The sequence below is a fragment of the Epinephelus lanceolatus genome, chromosome 22 (genome assembly GCF_041903045.1).
Source record: "Epinephelus lanceolatus isolate andai-2023 chromosome 22, ASM4190304v1, whole genome shotgun sequence".
Taxonomy (NCBI): Eukaryota; Metazoa; Chordata; class Actinopteri; order Perciformes; family Serranidae; genus Epinephelus; species Epinephelus lanceolatus.
Window position 1 is genome coordinate 38637273 of NC_135755.1, and position 22251 is coordinate 38659523.

A 22251-nucleotide genomic window follows, 5' to 3' on the forward strand; every position below is an offset into this window, starting at 1 on the left:
ATGCCATGATGGAAAATAAATAGGGGTGTAAATAGGGGTGTTGAAAAGTCAGGGTTGTGCCAAATTGGAGTGTATCTACACGGAGCAAGTGATGATTTGGTGATTTTGTTGGTTTTCCACCAGGCTGAAGAACAGACCTATCTAATGTTTTTTTTTTCAGCCACTCCTGCTTAAGATGGCTTCTCTTTGTTACAAAACTGTTTGCCTGATGAAGGTCTAGTCACCAAAATATTGCAGCATTAAAATCCTTATTTTTGCAAGTTAGACAGTGTGCAAAGTCTTTTCTACAAGTTTGGTTTTTCTTTGAAAATAGATGTGCAAAGTATTCCTTTGTTTTGGGCCAGTTTATCATACCAGCAGAGTATCTGATGTCAAACTTGGACATACGTGTTGATGGCTTGGACCTTGTTTTTTCCATTCAGCTGACTTCTCAGGACCTGCCTTACTCTGTAGGTAATTTGGCTGTGGCTGACCTTCTTATGCCTGCGGGTATTTGTAGATGTCCTGAACATCTGCAATGGTGCCTTATGGTAGTTCAGCCCCCTCGGTTCTGATTGTCTCCCCTCTCTTGGACTCCGACCACACCTATCCAGTCTAAATCACATTGCAAAGTCATTGCTGTAGATCCTAGTGAGGTGGATCAGTGAGTTGATGTCTTACTCACTCCTGGCATACAGCTTGATGTCATCCATGTAGAAGAGGTGACTTACGGTTGCTCCACTTCTGAACCAGTATCTGTAGCCATTCTTTGTGATGAGTTGGCTGAGGGGGTTCTGGCCTATGCAGAACAGGAGCGGGGGACAGTGCATCACCTTAGTATATGCCACACGTGATGGTAACTGGCTTTGAGTTGGCCTCCAGAGTTGTTTTCCTCAGCCCCATTGAGTTATTGATGAAGGCTCTTAGTGTCCTGTTGATATTGTACATTTCCAAGCATTCCAGTATCCATGTGTGTGGCATTGAGTCGTAGGCTTTCTTGTAGTCAATCCAGGCAGTACACAGGTTCGTCTGCCTGGTCTTGCAGTATTGAGTCACTGCTCTATGGACCAATAGCTGGTGCTCGGCTCCCCTGGTATTACTACCAATTCCTTTCTGGACCTTGCTCATTTTTTGGGCCATGTGCCTATTCATCTTAGCTGCTATGATGCCTGACAGGAGCTTCCATGTTGTACAGAGGCAGGTAACTGGCCAGTAGTTGGATGGGACAGTGCCTTTCTGGGGATCCTTCATGATCAGGAATGTCCGTCCCAGGGTCATCCACTCCAGATGGGTCCCATCCATCAGCAGGTGGTTCATTTGCGCTGCCAGGCATTCATGGAGTGCAGTAACTTTCTTTAGCCAGTAGGTGTGGATCATGTCAGGCCCCAGTGTTGTCCAGCTCTTCATACCCAATACTCTTTCTTGTATGTCTGCCATTGTAATGGTAAGTGACTCTTGGTCTGGGAGATTGCTGTGGTCTGCTCTTAGATCCACTAGCCACTTAGCATCGGTGTTATGTGATGCCTCCTTCTCCCGTATGCTCTTCCAGTATTGCTCAGTTTCAGCCCAGGGTGGATCTATTCTTATACTGTTACCTTGCCACAGAGAGTATGCTTTGGATGGTTTGGTGGAGAACATCCTTTTTATTCTCCTGGTTTCTGCTTTTCTTGTGTACCTCTTTAGGCAGGTAGCCAGACCTGTGAACCTTTGCTTGGCAGTCTCCAGTGCCTCAGGTATAGACAGTTTGTTGTACTTCCTAGGGATCCCTTTCTTCCCCACACCTTTCAATAGCTCTGAGAGTTGACTTACCTCTTTCCGTGTTGCTTTGATCTTGGCCTCCAACCTCCCTCACCTTGGAGGGTAGCACTCATGATGTTCATCATGTAGCCAAGCATCTCTAGGATCACTCTTGCTGTGGTGTATACAGCACCAGTGGGAATAGTTTGTGTATGTATATATATATATATATATATATATATACACACACACACACACATATATAAAAGAATGTAAAAGTAGATAAATCTCACACTAAAATCACTGCTCTACTCAAGTGCTGCATTGTATTATCTTGTGATAAAATGATGACTTCTTGATTTATGAATCATCATGTTATTTATAAAGGAAAAATGATGAACATTTGCAGAGTAGGGCTTCTCTTAAATGCTGAATTTGTTGCTTTTTTGTGAGTTATATTATCATTAACCTAATATCTTTGGGTTTTGGATTGCTGGCCAGACAAAACAATGTGAAGAGCATCATGGTCCTCAAGGAATTATGATGCTTATTTTTACATGAAGTTCTATTATTTATTATTACAATTAAATAATTAATTTAGTTCTGAAAATAATTGTTAGTTGGTACACTAGTATCAGTTGTTTGGGGATTTACTAAAGCAGAAATACATGTTTGAAGATACTTTCAGCACAACACTGCCATACAGTTGCACATGTGAGAGGCGTGTAAGGGAGGAGTTCAAACTTAATTTAACTAGAAAATGGTTACAATACAGCATTATATTCAAATAAAATGATTTAAATCTCTATTCATTCACCTGATATCCCTCCAAGGAATCTGACCTCAAAAAACAACAGGCTACTTACTCTCTAACTACGGCTTCATTCTGGGAACATGCTCTCCTGCCATGGGGCATTTCACAGTAGTCCACATAAAGGTGAACACAGCTGCCTCACTGGCAATGATGTGATGAGGGGTTATGCTACATTTAGAACTTATGAGCAGAGACCTTCACTGATAGTTGCTGTGCTTTGCTAACGAAATTCAGCAATAGGAGGATAAGCTAGCCTGAGTGTCAGACTGAAGCTCCCAGAACCTTCAGTCTGACATTGCCTCCATTGAAGGCGATTTACAAGGGGGAGGGAATTTGATTTTTCCCTAATCAATCAGTACAGATCAACGACTCACCCAGAATCTTAATCTGACTTAATCTGACGTCATTAGTATCCATGCCTCGGGGGTGCCGAAAACAAGCGAGCTTTGCCCGTTTAAAATGTCTCCGTCGTCGTGCACGCCCAGCTGCATCGCCATTAAATGCAGTTTAGCAGCTTCCTTAATTTGGTCCTCCATTTACATGAGTAGTGGCGAAATACCTCGATAGCATCATTAATGTGGTCTGTAGGATCTGTAGTGGTCACCATTGTTGCTATCCTCACCAGTTACCCACCGGCGCACAGCTTGACATCAGCGTGGCGCTGATTGGCTAATTGCTAGACCTGCCCCCACCGCCAGCGTTCATTGGTCCTTCCATCGTTTGGACGAGATAAATCGCAAATTCATTGCAGTATGCCAGACCAGAGATGCAAGCCTACTCAGTTGAGTGGGTGGGGTCTATGGTCTGGAACCAGGCTAAGGATAAGCAGGATATCTGTTTTTATGGATTTAAATAGAAACTTAGTCACATGCTTACTGCGGGGTACACTTCTGTCTCTCCTATGATTTTCCCACTTCTCATCCCAATTTCCACCTCTCTTTTTTAATCTCAGCACTTTGACCTTTGACCCCAAAAGAGGAAGCCTGACAGGATCATCAGACACTCAAATATGCCTGGTTGTCAGAGGTGAGGTCTCATGGGAGGTGGTCCCGTGCCATTGTCAGGCAACACGAAGACAAACCAATTTATCACAGTAACAAACTCTGACAAGACCCAAAGACCAATCAGCTGCTACGGGTTGCTGTTAGTTTGCCTGTTGATCAGTTTGGCGTTAAAGACGTGGTAAATTCAGTGGTGGTAAGACATTACAGTTGTTTATCTTAACTCTCACCATGCACGGTAGAAAACGTATTTATAAAAAGGTTCAGATTTACAGGTGCCATGAAAAAAGACTTGTTTTTTTTAACTTGACATTCATTTGTATGGCTTTTTTGTTTGTTTTTTCCATTACAATGGCAGAACGTTAGTGCTCTGCAATGACACACACATCTTTACAGAAATAGTTTGACATTATTCAATAAATGTTTGTGCTATCTTTCATAGAAATAATAGGATCAATAAAAATTTTATGTTTGTGTTAAAGTACAGAGCTGGAGGCAGGACATGGTTAGTCTAGCTTAGCATAAGGACTGGAAGGACAGGAAACAGCTAGCCTGGCTCTGTACAAAGGGGTTAGTAGTAATACATATTTCTGCCCTTAAAACTAACTAATTTACAGATTGTATTTTTGTTTTTGTAATCTCAACAAACTGAAAAGTAAATGTATCAATATGTGGTTTTGGGGGGTTACATGAAACTATTTATTATTGAACAACAGCAGGTCTAGTGATTGGGCTTTCTGCATGTTACCAAACCAAACCTTTCAACCCAGGGATTGATGTAACCAATTGTCTTATGGCCCAGGGCCAGTAAAGCCCCATTTCCACCAAGCAGTCGGTTCAGTTCAGTTGGTACGCATATTTTTTTCCGTTTCCACTCTGAAAAGTTGTGGATGGTACCAATAGAACCATTCCTTATGTCCCCATTTTTGGACACCCCTCTGTTGGCGTACCTAGCACATTGATCTGGTACTAAAAGGTGGAGCAAGAAACATTGCAGTCTGTCAATAGTGGACAGTCACTCTTGCTCAGGGTTGAACTATGTCTGGTTTTGAAGCTTATGTAACCACTGTCCATACTGTAGCAAGTCTTACATAAAAACATTAAAAAGCATCATGGTGCATCATGCCTGTGGGCTATGGCTGGCTATACCTGAGAAGGACTAAATGCACAAACCCGCTATTTTAAATATCCCATTGATAGAGATTCTCACTCCAACCTGTTATAGTTTGTTCTGAAAATGTCGGCGTGCAACCCTGTTCTGTGGACAATAAATGAGGTGCAGACTTCCCTCTGCCACACCAGTGAAAATACAGGAAATACAGCGTTACTGGACGCAGCAGTGAGTGACACCCCCACATTTTAAAGTACTGTTCGCAGAGGAAACGCTAAACAGACCTAGGGTCTAGGTCCCATGTCTGCAGGGTTACAAAGGTACCGTACCGAAAGTGCTGGAAACGGGCCTTGAGACATTATGCCAGGCAAGTTGCCTGAGAGCTATACCACAGCCTGTGCTCACTAACCACACGGCAACCTGCACTATAGTAGGAGAAGTTGACTGAGCAGATGGATGAATGGAATGTAGTTCCAAAATATAATCCTCAGAGTCACAAACTGTCTACTTTTCATTCGGGTTGATGTACAATTTAAACAAACCTCATAGAAAAGTTGGCTTTAGAGGTGTTCACAGCTGCATTTTCCTAGTGGGGAGGCAATCTTTGGCAACCTCACAATTTGGTTTAATTGGATTACGATTCTTTGGTTTCCGATTCATTTAAAAATTGATTCTCAATTGAATGAACAGAAATGTGGGCACAAGGTTCACTTTCTTGCTTCTGTATACTGGTTGCCACACCATTTACTGGTGTGCATATTCCAATGACATACAATATGAAACATATCTGGCAATGAAGATAAAGGGTCTGCAGGCTTTTTCTTTTATAAATTTAAATGCATTCATTTATGAATTTATTAATATGAAAGCACCTTAAAGTTACAGTTGTATGTCGTTATATGAGAATAACTAGATGAGGGGGAGGCAGCATGCTTCACTGTGTTGTTATCAACCTAAATTTGAAAACCTGAGGACTGGGAAAGTCTTTCAGACAGAGGCATAGGGAAGAAATTTTTCATTTTACAATAAAGGCCCAATTTAAATCACAAAACTGGACAAGTTCATCTGTGGAGTTCCAGTGGTCCCAACTGTACCGATTTATTGGCTGAACATCGGTATTGGCAGATATTCGCCTTGTTGACTGCCATTGACCTATTGGCAAATAAGGTGACCAATGTTTTTCTGTTGTGTCCCTTCAATTTTGTGCAAGCTATGAGGTGGGGCCAAGACCAATGGTGTCCTGCCATCTTGGGGACAATAGTGTTTGGGTAGAAAACACGTCTTCCCCGGGACACCTTCCAAACAAAAGGATGCAGTAAACTCACTAACAATGTGTCATATTGTGAGCTCCCTGATAATCCTACATTGAGAACAACATATCCGTGTTGACATCAGTTGAGGGGGAGCTAGTTAACGTTAGCTGTCAGCAGCTGAAAGTAACAGCGTACAAAGGTTGCATTGAGTTACATTGTGATGTGTTCAAGTTCAGTAAAAATGAGTGTAAAGTGGTTAAATTATAACATTACCACACTGTGTTTATATATAATCTCCTAAAATTTGCAGTTTGTGTGAGAAACCTAAATATATACTGTGGTTTGAATATAGTTTTGCTGTTGTTAAATGTGGACCCTGTTTACTTAAATTCATCACGAAAGTTCCCCTTATTTGGATTCTCCATACACTGTGAAGATGTGAGAAAAACAACGTTTTCTTCACTTCATTACAAACAGAAATATTCTTTTAAGTTGTTTAATGCTGCCATGTGTCTTGGTCAGCCAGTTTCATCTGTTTATGTTACTGTTGATCACTGCGTCACTCCGTTAATTTTTGTCTGTGGGTGATGGCGTAGCAAGTATTCACAGTACTTCACATTCGCCTCACAAATGTAATTATTGTAAGTATTATAAGACATTGATGAACAGCAAACACTGTGGCCCCAAGTGACAGTTACAAAATAATGGTAAAGCTCTCACTAGATAGATAAAGAGAGATAAAATGACAAAATCACGAGGCGTGCACGACAATATCGTTATCTGCTGATATTGGCTTTAAAATGATCAGAATCAGCCAACATTCTTATTTTGCACAATGAATGAATATTACATACTGAAAAGCATTCTTTTTCATGTCTCCAACTGCTGGTAGGTCATCACTATAAGAGTATACATGCATAATATGATGTTAATTCCACTACAAAAGAGAAGTGATGATCTCTAAAATTAGGTAGAGAAAAAAGTGAATATATTGTTATCGGTTATCGGTCAAATGACCTGTTAAATATAGGCATATCAGATATCAACAAAATATTCCAATCTAGTGCATCCCTTTAAATGACCTCCCAAAACAAAATTCAAATGGCAGTGTACTCAGCCAGTTGTTGATATATTCTTCCAGTGGTCCAACTATAGTTTCCAGAGCACATCTGTCCAAATGAGGAGTAATGTTAAAACTTAAATGCAGTAGTAATGCACACACAGGTATTTCCACTCTGCAGTTTACAGCTGTGAATTTCTCAGGGTTGTCATCAGCAACAACAGCCAACAAAAACTGTCTTGCTGACATTTGTTGCAGCAGAATGATTCAGTTTCTGTTTCTGAAAAAAATTTGAACAAAGCCTCCACCAGTCAGTGTTTGAATGCAGTAGCTCAGGTTCTGGAGGGTCCCTGCCCAGGCCATATCCTCTTGCAGGGCTGCAGCCACAGCCTTGGCCTCTCTCTCTGCATATCCTCAGCAGTATGCTGGCTGGAACAAATACAGCTGAGTATCCAAGTCAGCCAAAACACTGTAAAATGAATCCGCCACCATACCATTCTGTGCACTAAAATCCCAATAGTGAAACAAGTCATTTCACAGGGAGTTGTGTCGCTCAAAAAAACATCATCACTGAGGACCAGCCATCATCAGGTAAAGACACCTATAAGCAGGTAGCTTTGTTGTAATCGAAATGCAAATCCCTGCCACACTGGGCTGACAACCCAAACCAAGCCAAGCCAAGCCAGCACACAACTGTCAAAATGGGGTAAAAGATGCTGGCAAAGCACCACAGCACAGCAAATAGCACAGCAGAGACGTCAGATATGGTGTACCACAGTGTTTAATGATATCTTTAAATATTATGGCTGACAACAGAAACAAGTTTCCTGATTTTACATTTTACATCAATTGCCAGTTGTCTCCCGGAAAGTGACGTTGTTGTCAGGGTGATGCCATGGTGATTCGGCCTATAGTGTGCACCAAGGAATGTATTGCTTCAATCGACTACATTTACCATGAATACTGACTGGAAAGTCACATATAAAGTGGCAAATTTTCCCTTTAAGTTTCAAACATGTTGTGGCTAATATGCCGATTTTCATCTTGTTGGCTCATGTTATTGTCACTCTGGTTATACAAGTACTATGATGTGAAATTTTATCACTGAGATGCATCATTAAAGAAAACAATTAATAGTAAACATAGAGGACATATAAAATATCAAATAATATGTTTCACTGGAATTGCATTGCAAGGCAACAGCTTCAGTCCATGTTTACTTCCTGCCAGCTGATGTCAACCCTGAGTGAGTTAAATTAATAAACACTCATGGTTTGTTTCCATGAATAGCTAAGTGGAGCTACAGTTATAGCTCGACTAGGCCATAGGACTATTGTCCTAGTCCCAGTATACAAGCACGGAAGGGAAATCCATTTGTTGACCAAAGCACGTCCCACTCTGCTACAATAGGTGGTGATATGCCCCCTTTTCAGCTTGTTAATATTGGATCTTTTCCTGGTTGACCTCAAGACCAAACAATCGACAAACAAGTTAGCTACGGTTAGCTTGCAGCAAACTGGTACCATGGTGGACAATTTACAGCTCTGTACATTTCGTCTGTCCAAAAATGCATTCCTCTGGATGTAGATTTTGCCATGTTGTTACCCACCTCTTCTTCTGTTATCCATTTATTGCTATTTGACCAAAGCCTGAGGCGGAAACTGTGGAGCATGTGCGGGGCACCTAGGCCAGTTTTTTGTACGATTGATTATATATATGCAGGAGGAATTCCACTCCCAAACACATTTTCTGGATGTGTCAGTGGGACTTTGAGAAAGTCCAGTTAGTAAGATTTCAGTTGAAATAACATGTTTACGTGTTATATGTATCTATTTTAGTTGAACTAAAACAAAAAAATCCATTCTCTCTAATGCCATGTAGATGTACTAAGTGATGTCATCTAGGTCATTTCTACTTTTCATTTGAAGAAGAAAGAATGTGTTATGTATTCACTGTATACAGTATTTACTATCCAGATATGTGTTGTAATATATTGTAATAACCAGTCAGCACTATACTCAACCAGGTCTCACTCTGGAGTCATCGAATACTGGCACCTCGTTAGTGACTTCCAGCGTCAGACACCGACGTAAAAAGCTTTTTACGTTGGTGTCTGACGTCCCATCCCCATTATTATTGTTTGACAGTGCCTGGCAGTGTCAGGGGGAAATGCGGCCAGACAACAATGTAAGTTAAGGGATAGGTCGGATGGGAGGGGTGGTGGATGTACGCTCTTTTTCCCTAAACCTAACTTTGTGCAAGAGTTGTACAATGTTGTACTAATGTATTGCATTTATTTTGAAAGAGACCGTAGGCAAATTATACATTTTCTGTGAAAATAGAAGTGTATTTTGAAAGCGGACAATGCATGAAACAGACTGAAGTTGACAAGAGTCCCAGAACTTGAACAACCAACGCACCCAGGGTACCTTGCTCATAATGGCCTCTAGTTTCCCAGCGCGGCGCAGGGTGGCATAGGGTGGCGAACCCCGCGCAGAGCTAGTTTCGAGCAGCGCAACCCGAGGAACACTCAGTATGGTAGTTTGGCAGACTGAGGTGCGCTGAGATGGGTGTGGCGGTGCAGCAGGGGGAGGTGTCGACAGATCCAGCTTGGCGCAGTGACAGTTTCGTGCCAAAAGGCTTTGCCAAAGGTGCGCTAAAAGCTTGCCAGCTGAAACCAGGTCTACTGTCAGCGCAGGCGGAGCGCAGCCGGTGTAGCGGAAGTTTGGCTGACCGGCGGACAGTGCGCACACGTCACCAAAACCTCACAGGCAGGTTTCCAGAATGTCAGGCTCATTAACAATGCAATGAATACCCATAAAAAACACTATTCAATGCAACTATCTGCAATCAGCACATAAATGTATCTCTATATCGACTGTCCCATCACATCTGATGTCAGATCAAAGGGGATTGGCACCATTTGGCACGTTTGGCGCGTGTAATGGAAACCCAACCTGATTTGATCAACACAGCTGCAAACTAATGAGTTCACATCCCTCTCAGCCAACCACCAACAGCCACAGCATCAGATAGGGAGTATATATTCAGCATCTTTCATCTTAGAAAAGTCAAAAGAAAAGAAACAGAGTGAGATTGCGAGAGAGAAGGAGAGAGCGCGCACGCAAGAGAGAAACGCTGTCAACAAATTGTAAGTTATGTTCGGTGTCTTAAGGGTTTAAGTGATCATGTTAATTAATGTGCACTGTCCCTTCTTAAATAAAATAAACATAAACATAACATAACTCTACTGTTGACTGACTGTTGACTTTAATAGGATAAAATAATGAAGTGATCACATTTTATATCCAAAAGTTCAACTTAAGTGTGACATCATAATGTTCTGCATAAAACACTTTTCTGGCCATTATTCAATGTCATATCTCAAAAACAGAAAAGGAAAATATTTGGTTTGTATGATCTTCTGTGCTGTCGGGGGGACTATTGGTGTGAAGCATCTATGTTTTCACAGAGATGTAAACTGTAAGATAAACTTGACTGGTACTTGGAGGCATACAACTGCCAGGCAGTAATTCTAGTGTTTTGTCCTCTTTTGTGTAAGGACATTGAGAACAACAATGAAATTCAGAGTCAAATTCCTTATAGCATATGTGTATACGTACTTGGCCAATAAAACTGTTTAATGCTGTTTTTTGAGGCACATCTTACCAAACAAAATATCAAAATAACATTTATAAATAAAAGCATGATCCTAGTCTTGAAAGTCATAAAATTCCACTTGTAGTTTCTATTGGGCCAATAATTTACATCTTTAAGGCTAAAAACAGCAAAAAGCAAAAACAGTGAAAACTTAATTCTCTATAGTGTTCCTTTTAGTGAATTTCTGGGTAACACCCCTAATATGTGAGCATTTTGCCTCTCTGTTATCACCTAGATGAAACGAGTAATTGTTTTTTTTTGGGATGGGAGTGATGAGTATTTTCCAAAGGCCTGAGGAGACAAAGAAAAAACAAATCTTTTAACATTTCCAGTAAAAGCAATTGAGCTGGAGAGCATTCTTATGCCTTTGTACTTCCTCTGTTGTTCCTCTGCCCCTCAACATGGTTATGGAGAAACGATGTAGAAAGGGTGCTGAGGTAATTTGTAGAATAGATTGACTGAAAGAGCAGAGAGGAGAGACTGTTTGAGAATTCACAGCCAAGTTCAGTTGGATTTCTTCCATTTTATCTGCTCATTTCTGCTCACTCTTCTTCACTTTATGTATAAAAGATCTAATTTAAACTTCACAGACTCCACTGCACACTTAGACTCAAATGTTTTATGTGAGGTTTGGAAGATTGTGGTGTCCAGGGTGCATGTCCCTAAGGGTACTGATGGAGGTGTCATCTAGACAAATGTCCCTACTAGGGTTGGGATCCGGATCCGGTTCTTTTTTGGAACCGGGTCCAAAGTTCTGGTTCCGGAACCGGTTCCATCACATTTGGAGTAATGGTTCCTGCAAACGGTTCCTAGATTGTAAAAAAAAAAAAAAGTCACATGCATTTCCATTAGAGTGCGGCACGGGCCGCATATTTCTGTCCGAACCCGGCCGAGCCCGACATTATTTAATTACTAAAGCCCTGAGTTTGTGTCACACAGTTGTTATGGTTACAGGCTATTTAACAGGCTGGGTGTGCGCCATGGGTGCTCAGCGGAGAGGGAGACCTCCGTGTTTGAGGCGGGGGCGGCCGGCGGGAGGTCCGAGACTTCCAGCGAGGGGAGTGGTAGAAACAAACAGCCAATGTGTGTGTGTGTTCTGTTCAGGTGTTGTCACGTAAATAACAGCGCCCAAGCATGAATGCATATAAGTATTTTTTATTACATTGCTGTGGTTAATTTGAGGTAATAGTGTTACTGTAGAAATCAGAGAATCACTTTTTGTTGTTATATATTCTCAGGGAGATCATACAAGCTCTAAATCTGAAATACACACCACACACAAATGTGTATTTTCATCTAATTGTACTGTGCAACAGTTAGAATAAAGTTTTTGTATTGGTATGATTGCATTTGTGTTTATTATATACTTGTTTAAGTATTAGCAAGTATAATGAATATAATGTAGGAATCGGTAAGAGGAATCGGTAAGGAATCGCACCGTTAAGAAGGAATCGGTAAGGAATCGGAATCGTTAAAATCCTAACGAGTCCCAACCCTAGTCCCTACATGCTGCCCTTCCTCTTTCTATTCAGCTGGGACATGGGTGTATGGAGGGCACAGTGTGGATGCTACAGAGAAGAAGTGGGTGGGTGGGTGGAGGTGGGGCTGTTTGATGGTGCCTTTGGTGTCTCCACAGGGCTGAATCCAGCTAGCAGAAGTGGTTTAGTCAGAGCTTAACCACATTAGCGCAGGAAGACCGATCAGAAGACAGATCAATTCCCCCTCTGGGGATTAATAAAGTTTATTTATTTATTTAATCTCAGTCAGAGAAACAGAGGGGGAGAGATATGTGGAAACACTAAGTGGACTTTACACTACAGTATACATTTCCGGAATCTTTTCATATTTTAGTCTTTGGGTTAAAATGCACTTAACTGTAAGGGGGGTTTTTTGCAAAAGGAGCCTAATTTCTTAATATCATTTAAATGTGAAACCCACTTTCCTGAAAGGTTACACAGCAAGATTTCTGTAGGAGAAACTTGACTTCTTGACCATATGAGGAAACATTTTTAATGCAACACTTGTTTGTGCTCCCATTTTTCACAGATTTTTACATGCAGTGCCTGTCAGCATGAAAACTTGAACTTGCCACGGCTCTGTCAAATAAAGACAAGGCATGTATTTTTATCTTTTCCCGGGATGCTTCTGAGACATGCTGTGCCGCATCTGCCGGAGGAATATTCGGGCATATACACTGAACAAACATTTCAATGCAACACTTTTGTTTAAGCCCCCCCACCTCTGCTGAGGGATCACACATGAGGTGACATTTTGGGAAATGGTGGACATGGTTATAACAGTGCTGGCTCTACTTTGCTAATGGGTCTTTTTACATGTTTACCTGTAGATGTACAGTTACTCTCCCACTGTACTGAGTTTTTTTTATAACATTGTGTGTGGATGGGAATGTTTTTTTGTTTTTTTTTTTGAGAAAGACAGAGTAAAATAAAAAACATTTTCAAAAATACCCGCATCTGTGTGGAGTAGGGATGTTTCACTCCGGAAGACATGGACAAACAACATATTTTGTTGCTCACTTTGGAGGGCTTGTTGTGGAAGATGTGACAGAATCTGCAGTGCATGAATTAATTCTAAAATAAATTTAAAAAAAAAAAATAGAAAATTAAAAATTAAAATTAAATTAAAAATTAAATAATTAAAAATAATAATGTGTATTACAGGGCTCCAGAATGCTAGTGCAACCAAAACTCTGCCAAGGGCAACTAAACATTTTCATTAGTTGCACCAATGTGCCTGACATTTAGTTGGTCTGGCTTTGTTTGCCTCGGTCCAAACCTTTGAATCCGCCCACTCCACTGAGTTCAGGTTGACTGATTCTGGTCTGGCATTGTGACACGAAAAAGCAGTATCTGGGTTAAAATAAAAAACAACCAATCAGCACCATGGGTGGGGCTAATACCATCTTCAAGTTGTTGTCAAGCATTGTCAAGCGGTGCACTGGAACCAGTGAGGAGTAATAACAACAATGGAGGGCACTATAAACAAGATGGACACTGCCATCAAAGCTGTTCTAAGATGACATGCCTTCCAGAGAATGTTTGTCTATTTCTGTCTCCGTCCTTCACATGTAGTCTGTATTCCAGTATGATAGGGGAAACACTGTAGTTTTAACACTATGTTTAACCTTTTTTTTTTTTTTTAATCAATTGATTGCTTCTAATAAGACCTGGTTTTTTGGTCACTCGGCACCTCTGCCTCCCGCATCTATGCCATGTGCATTAAAAATAGATAGATAGATAGATAGATAGATAGATAGATAGATAGATATTTCCACAATATCTGCATGTTTTTAGTACTGTTTGAAAGGTCATGGAAAATAACTTTGTAAATTAAAATTTTAATAGTCTCAAAATGCAATGGACTTACTTAATACTTTTTATGCTTAAAGCCACTACAAGGAACTTTTAACTGGATATGCAAAAGTCTCTCGTTTCTGCTGATGTCTGTGCGTGACCTACAACAGCAAATGAGACCATCGGTGTGAAGATAAGCTATTTCTATATAGTGTATATCCATACCTTTAGGAAACTGTGTCCGGGTCCGCGGCAGGCCGCTTCCAGGACGAAGCGATTTATGGCACTCAGACGGCACACTTCATCTTACCTAGCTGCTTACATTTGGTGACTCTTAGTTAGGGGAGTTAAAATAGCAGCAATCATCGGGTAAAAGTTCTGTGAAAGCACTGGACTCACCAAAAGTCAGCCACGTCTCAGTCACACAGAGAAAATCCAATCCTCCTGGAAGTCAGGAAATCCTTCAGGATAAACGTTTTGTTCGCTAGCGATCTAGCATTTACCAGCCCAATCCTGGCAGGAGCCGGCGGGTCCACGGCATTAGCTGTCCGGGGAGCCACACACAGAGGCCGCAGGTTGCGCAGATTCACCCCGCGCCAGCGGGGATGAGGAGAGCAGGGGCCGCTGGGCTGGAACACCTCATCCAAGCCGACGACAGGTACCAGCCAGGCATCGACAGGGTCCAGCGAGTGCCGAGAAATAAAGAGGCGAGGCACCGCTCCATACTCAGTCCAAGAAGCCGTGGAAGTGCTCGCCAAACAGGCTTTCAGCCTTACCAGCTGACTGCTGCGTTTACGCCGGAGAGGTGGAGCTGGGGCGCGGCAGAGGTGAGCTGGGATCCCCGATAGGAGCGGGGTCAAAGTTTTCCCGTCTTGTTGTTTCATTCATCCCCAAAACAAACACATGCGCGAAGCCAGGTAAGCGTCTTTACGACAATACGCGCTAGAGCTCATGGGAAATGTAGGGGGGCTGGAGCCTATCCCAGCTGACATTGGGCGAGAGGCAGGGTACACCCTGGACAGATCGCCAGACTATCGCAGGGCTGATACATAGAGACAGACAACCATTCACGCTCACATTCACACCTATGGGCAATTTAGAGTTATCAGTTAACCTAGTCCCCAATCTGCATGTCTTTGGACTGTGGGAGGAAGCCGGAGTACCCGGAGAGAACCCACACTGACACGGGGAGAACATGCAAACTCCGCACAGAAGGGCTCCCACGCCCGGGATCGAACCGGCAACGGGGGGTCACCAAAATCAACTCAAAATTAAAGTTCCTTGTAGGGGCTTTAAGCTTCTTTCTTTTGGCCTGTTCTATAAAACTTTCAACCTCTATAGCACCAGTGCTATGTGCAAAAAAGTTAACTTATAGTCCTCTACAATCACTTAGATAAACAAAAATTATCCATCCATCCATTTTCAACCGCTTATCCAAAGCCGGGTCAAGGGGGTAGCAGGCCAGGCAAAGCTTTCCTGACGTCCCTCTCCCCAGCAATGCTTTCCAGCTCTTTCTAGGGGACTCCGTCTTTCCCAGACGAGATATGTAGTCCCTCCAGCGTGTTCTGGGCCAAAAACAAGATCTAAACAAAATCTACTAATCCAAATAACAAATGTGTATGGGAACTGAAAAAGTTGTGGGGATAGTGACTATTGGACCAAAAGGTAAAGCTACCAAAAGGTTTTGGTCCACTTGCTTATCAGAGCTCATGAAAGGCCTCACAGCAGCTTTGATTTATTCTTTCATGTCAACTCTCTGCATATCCCTATTTAACTTTCTAACTTTCTAACTTCTTCATTGTGGGTTTCATTTTTGGACTCTTGTAGCTGTTGTGGTTAACAGCGCTGTTGCCAAGCTGTGCTTCATCTTATGGAATACTCACTACTTGTAAAGAACTTTGGGTGGGTTACGCATGGAAGTTAGACAGAAGTAGGCCAGGGTGGACAGGTATGGTGACAACATGATGGTAATTATTATGATATTCAGATTTCTCTCCTTTCACATTCAGGACTGAATTCTCTTCAAGGACTTTAGTCTGTTCTGATTTTTTTCACGTTTGCTAACTACGCTCAGTTGGAGAGTCATTAAAAAGAGGTGGCAACACGCACATCCCAAAGAAAATTTCAGTTGGGCGCTGGATCAAAAAACTCAAGTGAAGACGAAAAAGAAGAAGATGATCAGCACACCAAATAGAGCTCCCATTACTTTAATTTATTTTGTCATTTGTGATGTTTCAAGCACACAGGCTCTTCCTCAGACTTGTTAACCTATTGGAGAGTCATGAAATCTTGTTGATGGGATCCAGGGAGTGTGGTTATTTCTAATACAGTGTTTTGTATGTACTCACATTATCCTTTTTATGGGTGTTATTAGCAAAACCATTCCTGCACCTCTCTTCAGAGAAACTCAGTGATTTGCTTGCAGGGTACTAACTACAGAGAATAGGATCGTAAAATGAGATGTAGTGAGCAACACAAAGCATTGTGGGACTGTAGGAAACGGCAGCTACAGTGGACACCAAATACCATTAGATGATGCGGTTTTTGCAGTTTAGTGCATATCCAACTTGTAATTAAGTGGGCATGCACTGCCCGTGCGTGCAGCCTGTTGCAGTTGCTCCTGCTTGTTTTCTTAGTTTTCCAACTTTTTTGCTTTATTAAGTTACTACTTGTACTTGTATTCTATGACTGACATTTTGAAACTGCACCCTATCCAAACATGCTGATTGAGAGAGTTGTGGTCTGTTTCTTCACTCTGGAATTATTACTTCTTTCATTTGGACCTGGCACCATTGCGCAACAACTTCATCACCGCATTGTTTACTCCAGAGATCAGCTGATCACGCTGAGGCCAGCCAGCTTGTGGTATTGACCTCCCACATCATGAAGACCCTGGAGAGACTCAGCTCCGGTCCATGGTCAAGCCACTTTTGGACCCCCTTTTGTTTTTTGTGTTAAAAAACTACAAAACTGTAAGGATTAATTGTCCCTCGACTTCATTGTGGCATTGTTGTGATGTGCAAATCCTCAATAAAAATTTAAATCACTTTTGGACCCCCTCCACTTCACCTATCAGCCCTGACTTGGAGTTGAGGACGCCATCATCTACCTGCTCAACCGCATCTACGCCCACCTGGACAAGCTGGCGAGCACTGTGAGAGTCATGTTTTTTGACTTCTCCAGTGTGTTCAACACCATCCGTCCAGCTCTACTGGGTGACAAACTAACAGCAATGCAGGTGGATGCCCCCCTGGTGTCCTGGATTGTAGACTACTTGACTGGCAGACCACAGTATGTGAGCTTGCAACGCTGTGTGTCAGACAGAGTGGTCAGCAATACCGGGGCCCCGCAGGAGACTGTCCTCTCTCCCTTCCTCTTCACCCTCTACACCATGGGCTTCAGCAGTTTTCTGATGACTCTGCCATAGTTGGATGTATCACCAAGGGTGATGAGGATGAGTACAGGGCTGCTGTGGATAACTTTGTCACATGGTGTGAGCAGAACCATCTGCAGCTCAACGTGGCAAAGACAAAGGAACTGGCTCTGGATCTGAGGAGGACCAAGACACCAGTGACCCCTGTTTCCATCTGGGGGTACATATGGACAATAAACTGGACTGGGCTAAGAACACTAACTCTCTACAGGAAGGGCCAGAGCCGTCTCTATTTTCTGAGGCGACTGAGGTCCTTCAACATCTGCCGGACTATGCTCAGGATTTTCTGAGTCTGTGGTGGCCAGTGCTATCCTGTATGCTGTTGTGTGCTGGGGCAGCAGGCTGAGGGTGGCGGACACTAACAGACTCAACAAACTGATCCGCAAGGCCAGTGACGTCGTTAGAATGGAGTGTGACTCCCTGATGGTGGTGTCAGAGAGGAGGATGCTGTCTAAGCTACGAATTATCTTGGACAATGTCTCACACCCACTCTACCATGTGCTGGTCAGGCACAAGAGTCCTTTCAGTGGGAGACTCATCCCACCAAAATGTACCACTGAGCGCCACAGGAAAACATTCCTGCCTGTGGCCATCAAACTGTACAACTCCTCCCTCTGAGTGGCCCTGAGACTATTTCACCCACTGTCAACATGTTCAATAATTTAACTTGTGCAATAACCCCATTTTACCGTGACTGTATATATTTTCGTAAATAATCTTGTTTAGGTTACAATATCTATCTATCTATCTATCTATCTATCTATCTATATATGTTAATAATCCTATGGATTTGAACTATATATTTGTTTATTATTATTTATTATTAACCTTCATTTAACCAGGAAGATCCCATTGAGATTAACAACCTCTTTTTCAAGGGAGACCTGGCCAAGATAGGCAGCAGCAAGTATGAAGCACAGTTACAAATTACACAGATAAAACACAAACAAATAGTATTGAATTTACAAGCAGATTATGAAAAACAAGTACATGTAGTGGAGTCGGCCTCAAGTATTCTTAGTTTGGATTTAAAGGCGCTCAAAGAAATTAACCCTGTTAGTTTCCGGTCATTTTGCAACATATTCCATGCTGAAGGTGCAGAGTAGACAAAAGCCTTTTTACCCAATTCAGTACGGGCATATGGAACAGAAAGCAACAAGTAGTCTTGCGAACGAAAGGAGTACGGACCAGCACTTCTCTGTGCAATTAAGGAACAAATGTAGGAAGGCAGTAGACCAAGTAATGCCTTATATATAAAAGTATACCATTGACTGAGCCTTCGGGTGGCCAGAGCAGCCCATCCAACCCGAGAGTATAACTCACAGTGGTGTGTCAATGGTTTACAATTAGTAATGAACCTCAGAGAAGCGTTGTAGACAGTGTCAACCATATGAAGACATTTAGCAGACGCATTCATATATAAAAGATCTCCATAATCCAACACTGGTAAAAAGGTAGCAGCAACAAGTCGCTTTTTTGCATTAAAAGAAAAACAGCTTATTTCGAAAGTAAAAACCCAGTTTTATCCTCAGCTTCTTCACTAATTTCTCTATATGCGGCTTGAAAGTGAGGGAGGCATCAATCAAAACACCCAGGTATTTATACTCGTGAACCACCTCTATTTCGTTTCCCTCCCTCCCTTGGTCACTGAGGGGATAATTTGTGGCCTCTTCCTAGAATTAGAGAACAGCATAAGCTTAGTCTTGTCTGCATTAAGAACAAGTTTCAGCTGAAGTAATGAGTGCTGGACAGCAACAAAGGCTTTCTGCAGGGATTCAATGGCCTTAACAAGAGTTGATCCACAGCAGTAAATAATTGTGTCATCAGCATAGAAATGCAAATTAGCATTTGTCACATTTATACCCAAATCATTGATATAAATAATGAATAAAAGGGGACCTAATACAGAACCCTGCGGCACCCTCTTGTGGACAGTAACAATATCAGAACACAGCCCATCATATTTAATGCACTGAGTCCTATTACTGAGATAGTTGGTGAACCAAGTAACTGCTTGCTCCGAGAGTCCTGATTGCAAGAGTCTAAGTTTTAAAATATCGTGGTCAACTGTGTCAAACGCTTTCAACAAATCAATAAAAAGAGATGCACAATGTTGTTTCTTGTCAAGTGCAACAGAAATGTCATTTACCACCTTCATTGCAGCTGTAATGGTACTATGCTTTTTCCTGAAGCCTGATTGATATTTCGATAAAATGGTGTTAGAATGTAAAAACACCTTAACTTGCTCACTCACAAGAGCTTCAAGAACTTTGGCCAGCACTGATAAATTAGATATTGGTCTATAATTAGTTAAAATCGCTAGGTCACCCCCTTTTAATAAAGGGAGAACAAAAGCAGATTTCCATACAGAGGGAATCTAATTCTTCTCCACTGTAAGATTAAAAAGGAATGCAAGAGGCTCTGCTACAAAATCAGCTGCCAGGTTCAAAAAGTAAGGATCGATTAAATCAGGTCCAGAGGATTTTCTGGGATCTAAATCTTTAAGGGCTTTATGAACTTCTTGAACAGAGAAGGGTACAAAGTTGAAAGGCTGACCACTATACATTGGAAGGTCGGTGGGCGGTCTCTCAGAGACAGATCCCACAGAATCAAATAGAGAACCGGAAGATATAAAATGCTTGTTAAAACAATTCAATACCTCCATTTTGTCATAGACAGGGACAGAATCCTTTAAAACATATGTAGGTAGAGCTTGAGTGCTTTTACTCACAGAAAGAGAATTAATAACTTTCCAAAATTTCCGTGGATCATTTAGGTTCTCAGTGGTGACAGACAAATAATATTCAGATTTGGCTTTCTTGATAAAAGAAGAGCATTTGTTTCTCAATTGTCTGAAAACAAGCCAATCATTAGGAGAACCTGTTTTCCTTGCCTTGGCCGAAGCCAGGTTATGCTCATAAATATTTTCTGCCAGCTCTTGAGAGAACCAGGGGTTTTCTCGCCCCTTTACCCTAAATCTCCTAATAGGGGCATGTTTATTCACAATTTGCATAAAACCATCCCTAAAGAATGTCCAAGCTAACTCTACATCAGGGATCAAACCTATTTTTTTCCAATCAAAATTAGACAAATCGTGATGATAGGCTTGCCCATTAAAAAGTTTAAGGTTCCTCTTATAAATGATACGAGACTTTGATTTGGGCATCTTAGTGCTTCTAATAGCAGCAACAGCACAGTGACCGCTTAAGTCATTGCAGAACACACCCAGAGAAGAGAATTTATGAGGAACATTTGTCAAAATTAAATCAATCAAGGTGGACTTCTTAGGACTTTTGAGGTTTGGCAACATCGCCACCTTTCTTTGGCCTGTCTGTTCGATAAACATTGTATCCAACCATGTTAATATCTTCATTAGCAATAGATTTGGACAGCCAAGTTTCCGAAATAATAACAATATCTGCATCTGTTGATTTAACCCAAATCCTGACCATGTCCATCTTAGTTAACAAGCTGTGCACATTAAGATGAACAATTTTAAGACCAGACAAGGATTTAAAATCAGATGGTGTCTGGATACACTGCAGCTCAGGGCCAGGGTTAGGTTGCACGTTACCAGATAAAAGTAATAATAAGACAATCAACAATCTCTGCTTAGTAACATTACATGCTGAAGCCGAGCAGGATCTCTCACTGAACGTGAGGTGATTATGCAGAGCTAAAAAGCTTTGAAGTCGGGGTAAGTCTATGGGCAGATCAGATGATAAGTTCATGTCCTGTGCCAAATGGAGTGGTAGTTGTACAGGTTGCACAGCGGCTGTAGTGCAAGTGCATCCGTGAGAAATGACCAGCAGGTTGAACACATTGTCAGATGTACTCACCCAGGAACGATCACTTGCCCCCAAGTCCCACACAGTCGATAAACAAAGTAAAGTCAATAGAAATGCCATAATTCCACAACTCTCAACACTTATAAATGTAGAGAGAGTAGAGTAGTAGTAGTGAGAGTGCTCCAGCAGACAGTGCAGGCCTCACTGTGATGTGGATGGCCTCTGCTCCAGCAGACAGTGCAGGCCTCACTGTGATGTGGATGGCCTCTGCCCTAGCAGACAGTGCAGGCCTCACTGTGATGTGGATGGCCTCTGCTCCAGCAGACGGTGCAGGCCTCACTGTGATGTGGATGGCCTCTGCTCCAGCAGACAGTGCAGGCCCCACTGTGATGTGGATGGCCTCTGCTCCAGCAGACAGTGCAGGCCTCAGTGTGGTGTGGACAAGTGGCACAGATCGGATCTGTAACATGAACGTGTAAACAGGAAAAAAACGCATGATATCAGATATTGTCAGATCAGATTCAGGCCTCCTTCATATGTGGAAATATATCAGATATGAATCAGATATCTGCAATCTGGTCTGTAATCTAAACAGACAGATCGGATATTTCCTGGCAATCCACATTGTACGTCATGAATAATGTGATGACAGTGCATTTTGATGATGTGCTCATGAGCGAGGGAAAGGAAGGAAAGCCGAATAAATCGCACATCAATCAAAAACTATGAACCAAAAAAAGCACGATCTATCCCGAGTGAGACAAACTGCTTGATCCCTGTCTCCAGTGTACCAGCAGAGAACCTGCAGAACCGAATCAGCGAAAAACACACCGGGCTACACAGCCTCTCTACCCGAGCAGCTGAAGCTGCGGCTCGCACCCTCGACACACAGACACACAGATGGTGCGTCTGCATGCCAGCCAAACGTGAGCGCAACTGTGAGAAATAAATATGTGAGGTGTACGCTGCTTTTCTATCTTTTTTTTAATTTTTCTTTCTTTCTTTCTGTCAGCGACATATACTCCTAACATGGAACGGGTTGTTTTTATTGACTGAGTTGATTATTAAGCCATAGTGATGCATGGATCGGCTCTGATAGCA

At 42.1% G+C, this 22251-nt stretch overlaps 2 protein-coding genes across 2 annotated transcripts in view; one reads left to right on the forward strand and one right to left on the reverse strand.

Annotated features, from left to right (window-relative positions):
* The window catches only part of sorcs2 (sortilin-related VPS10 domain containing receptor 2), a 1194681-nt gene that overhangs the window by 410677 nt on the left and 761753 nt on the right, over positions 1 to 22251 (forward strand). The gene's annotated exons all lie outside the window — the stretch shown is intronic.
* LOC144459905 (uncharacterized) overlaps positions 666 to 22251 on the reverse strand; it is a 39481-nt gene continuing 17895 nt past the window's right edge. Inside the window, exons 2-5 of the mRNA XM_078164709.1 lie at positions 21356 to 21610; positions 4482 to 4500; positions 1319 to 1826; positions 666 to 1195 (exon numbers count right to left, since the gene is read on the reverse strand). Coding sequence (XP_078020835.1) covers positions 814 to 1195; positions 1319 to 1826; positions 4482 to 4500; positions 21356 to 21610 — 1164 coding nt within the window. The 3' untranslated portion in view covers positions 666 to 813. The remainder of the gene's footprint in view (positions 1196 to 1318; positions 1827 to 4481; positions 4501 to 21355; positions 21611 to 22251) is intronic.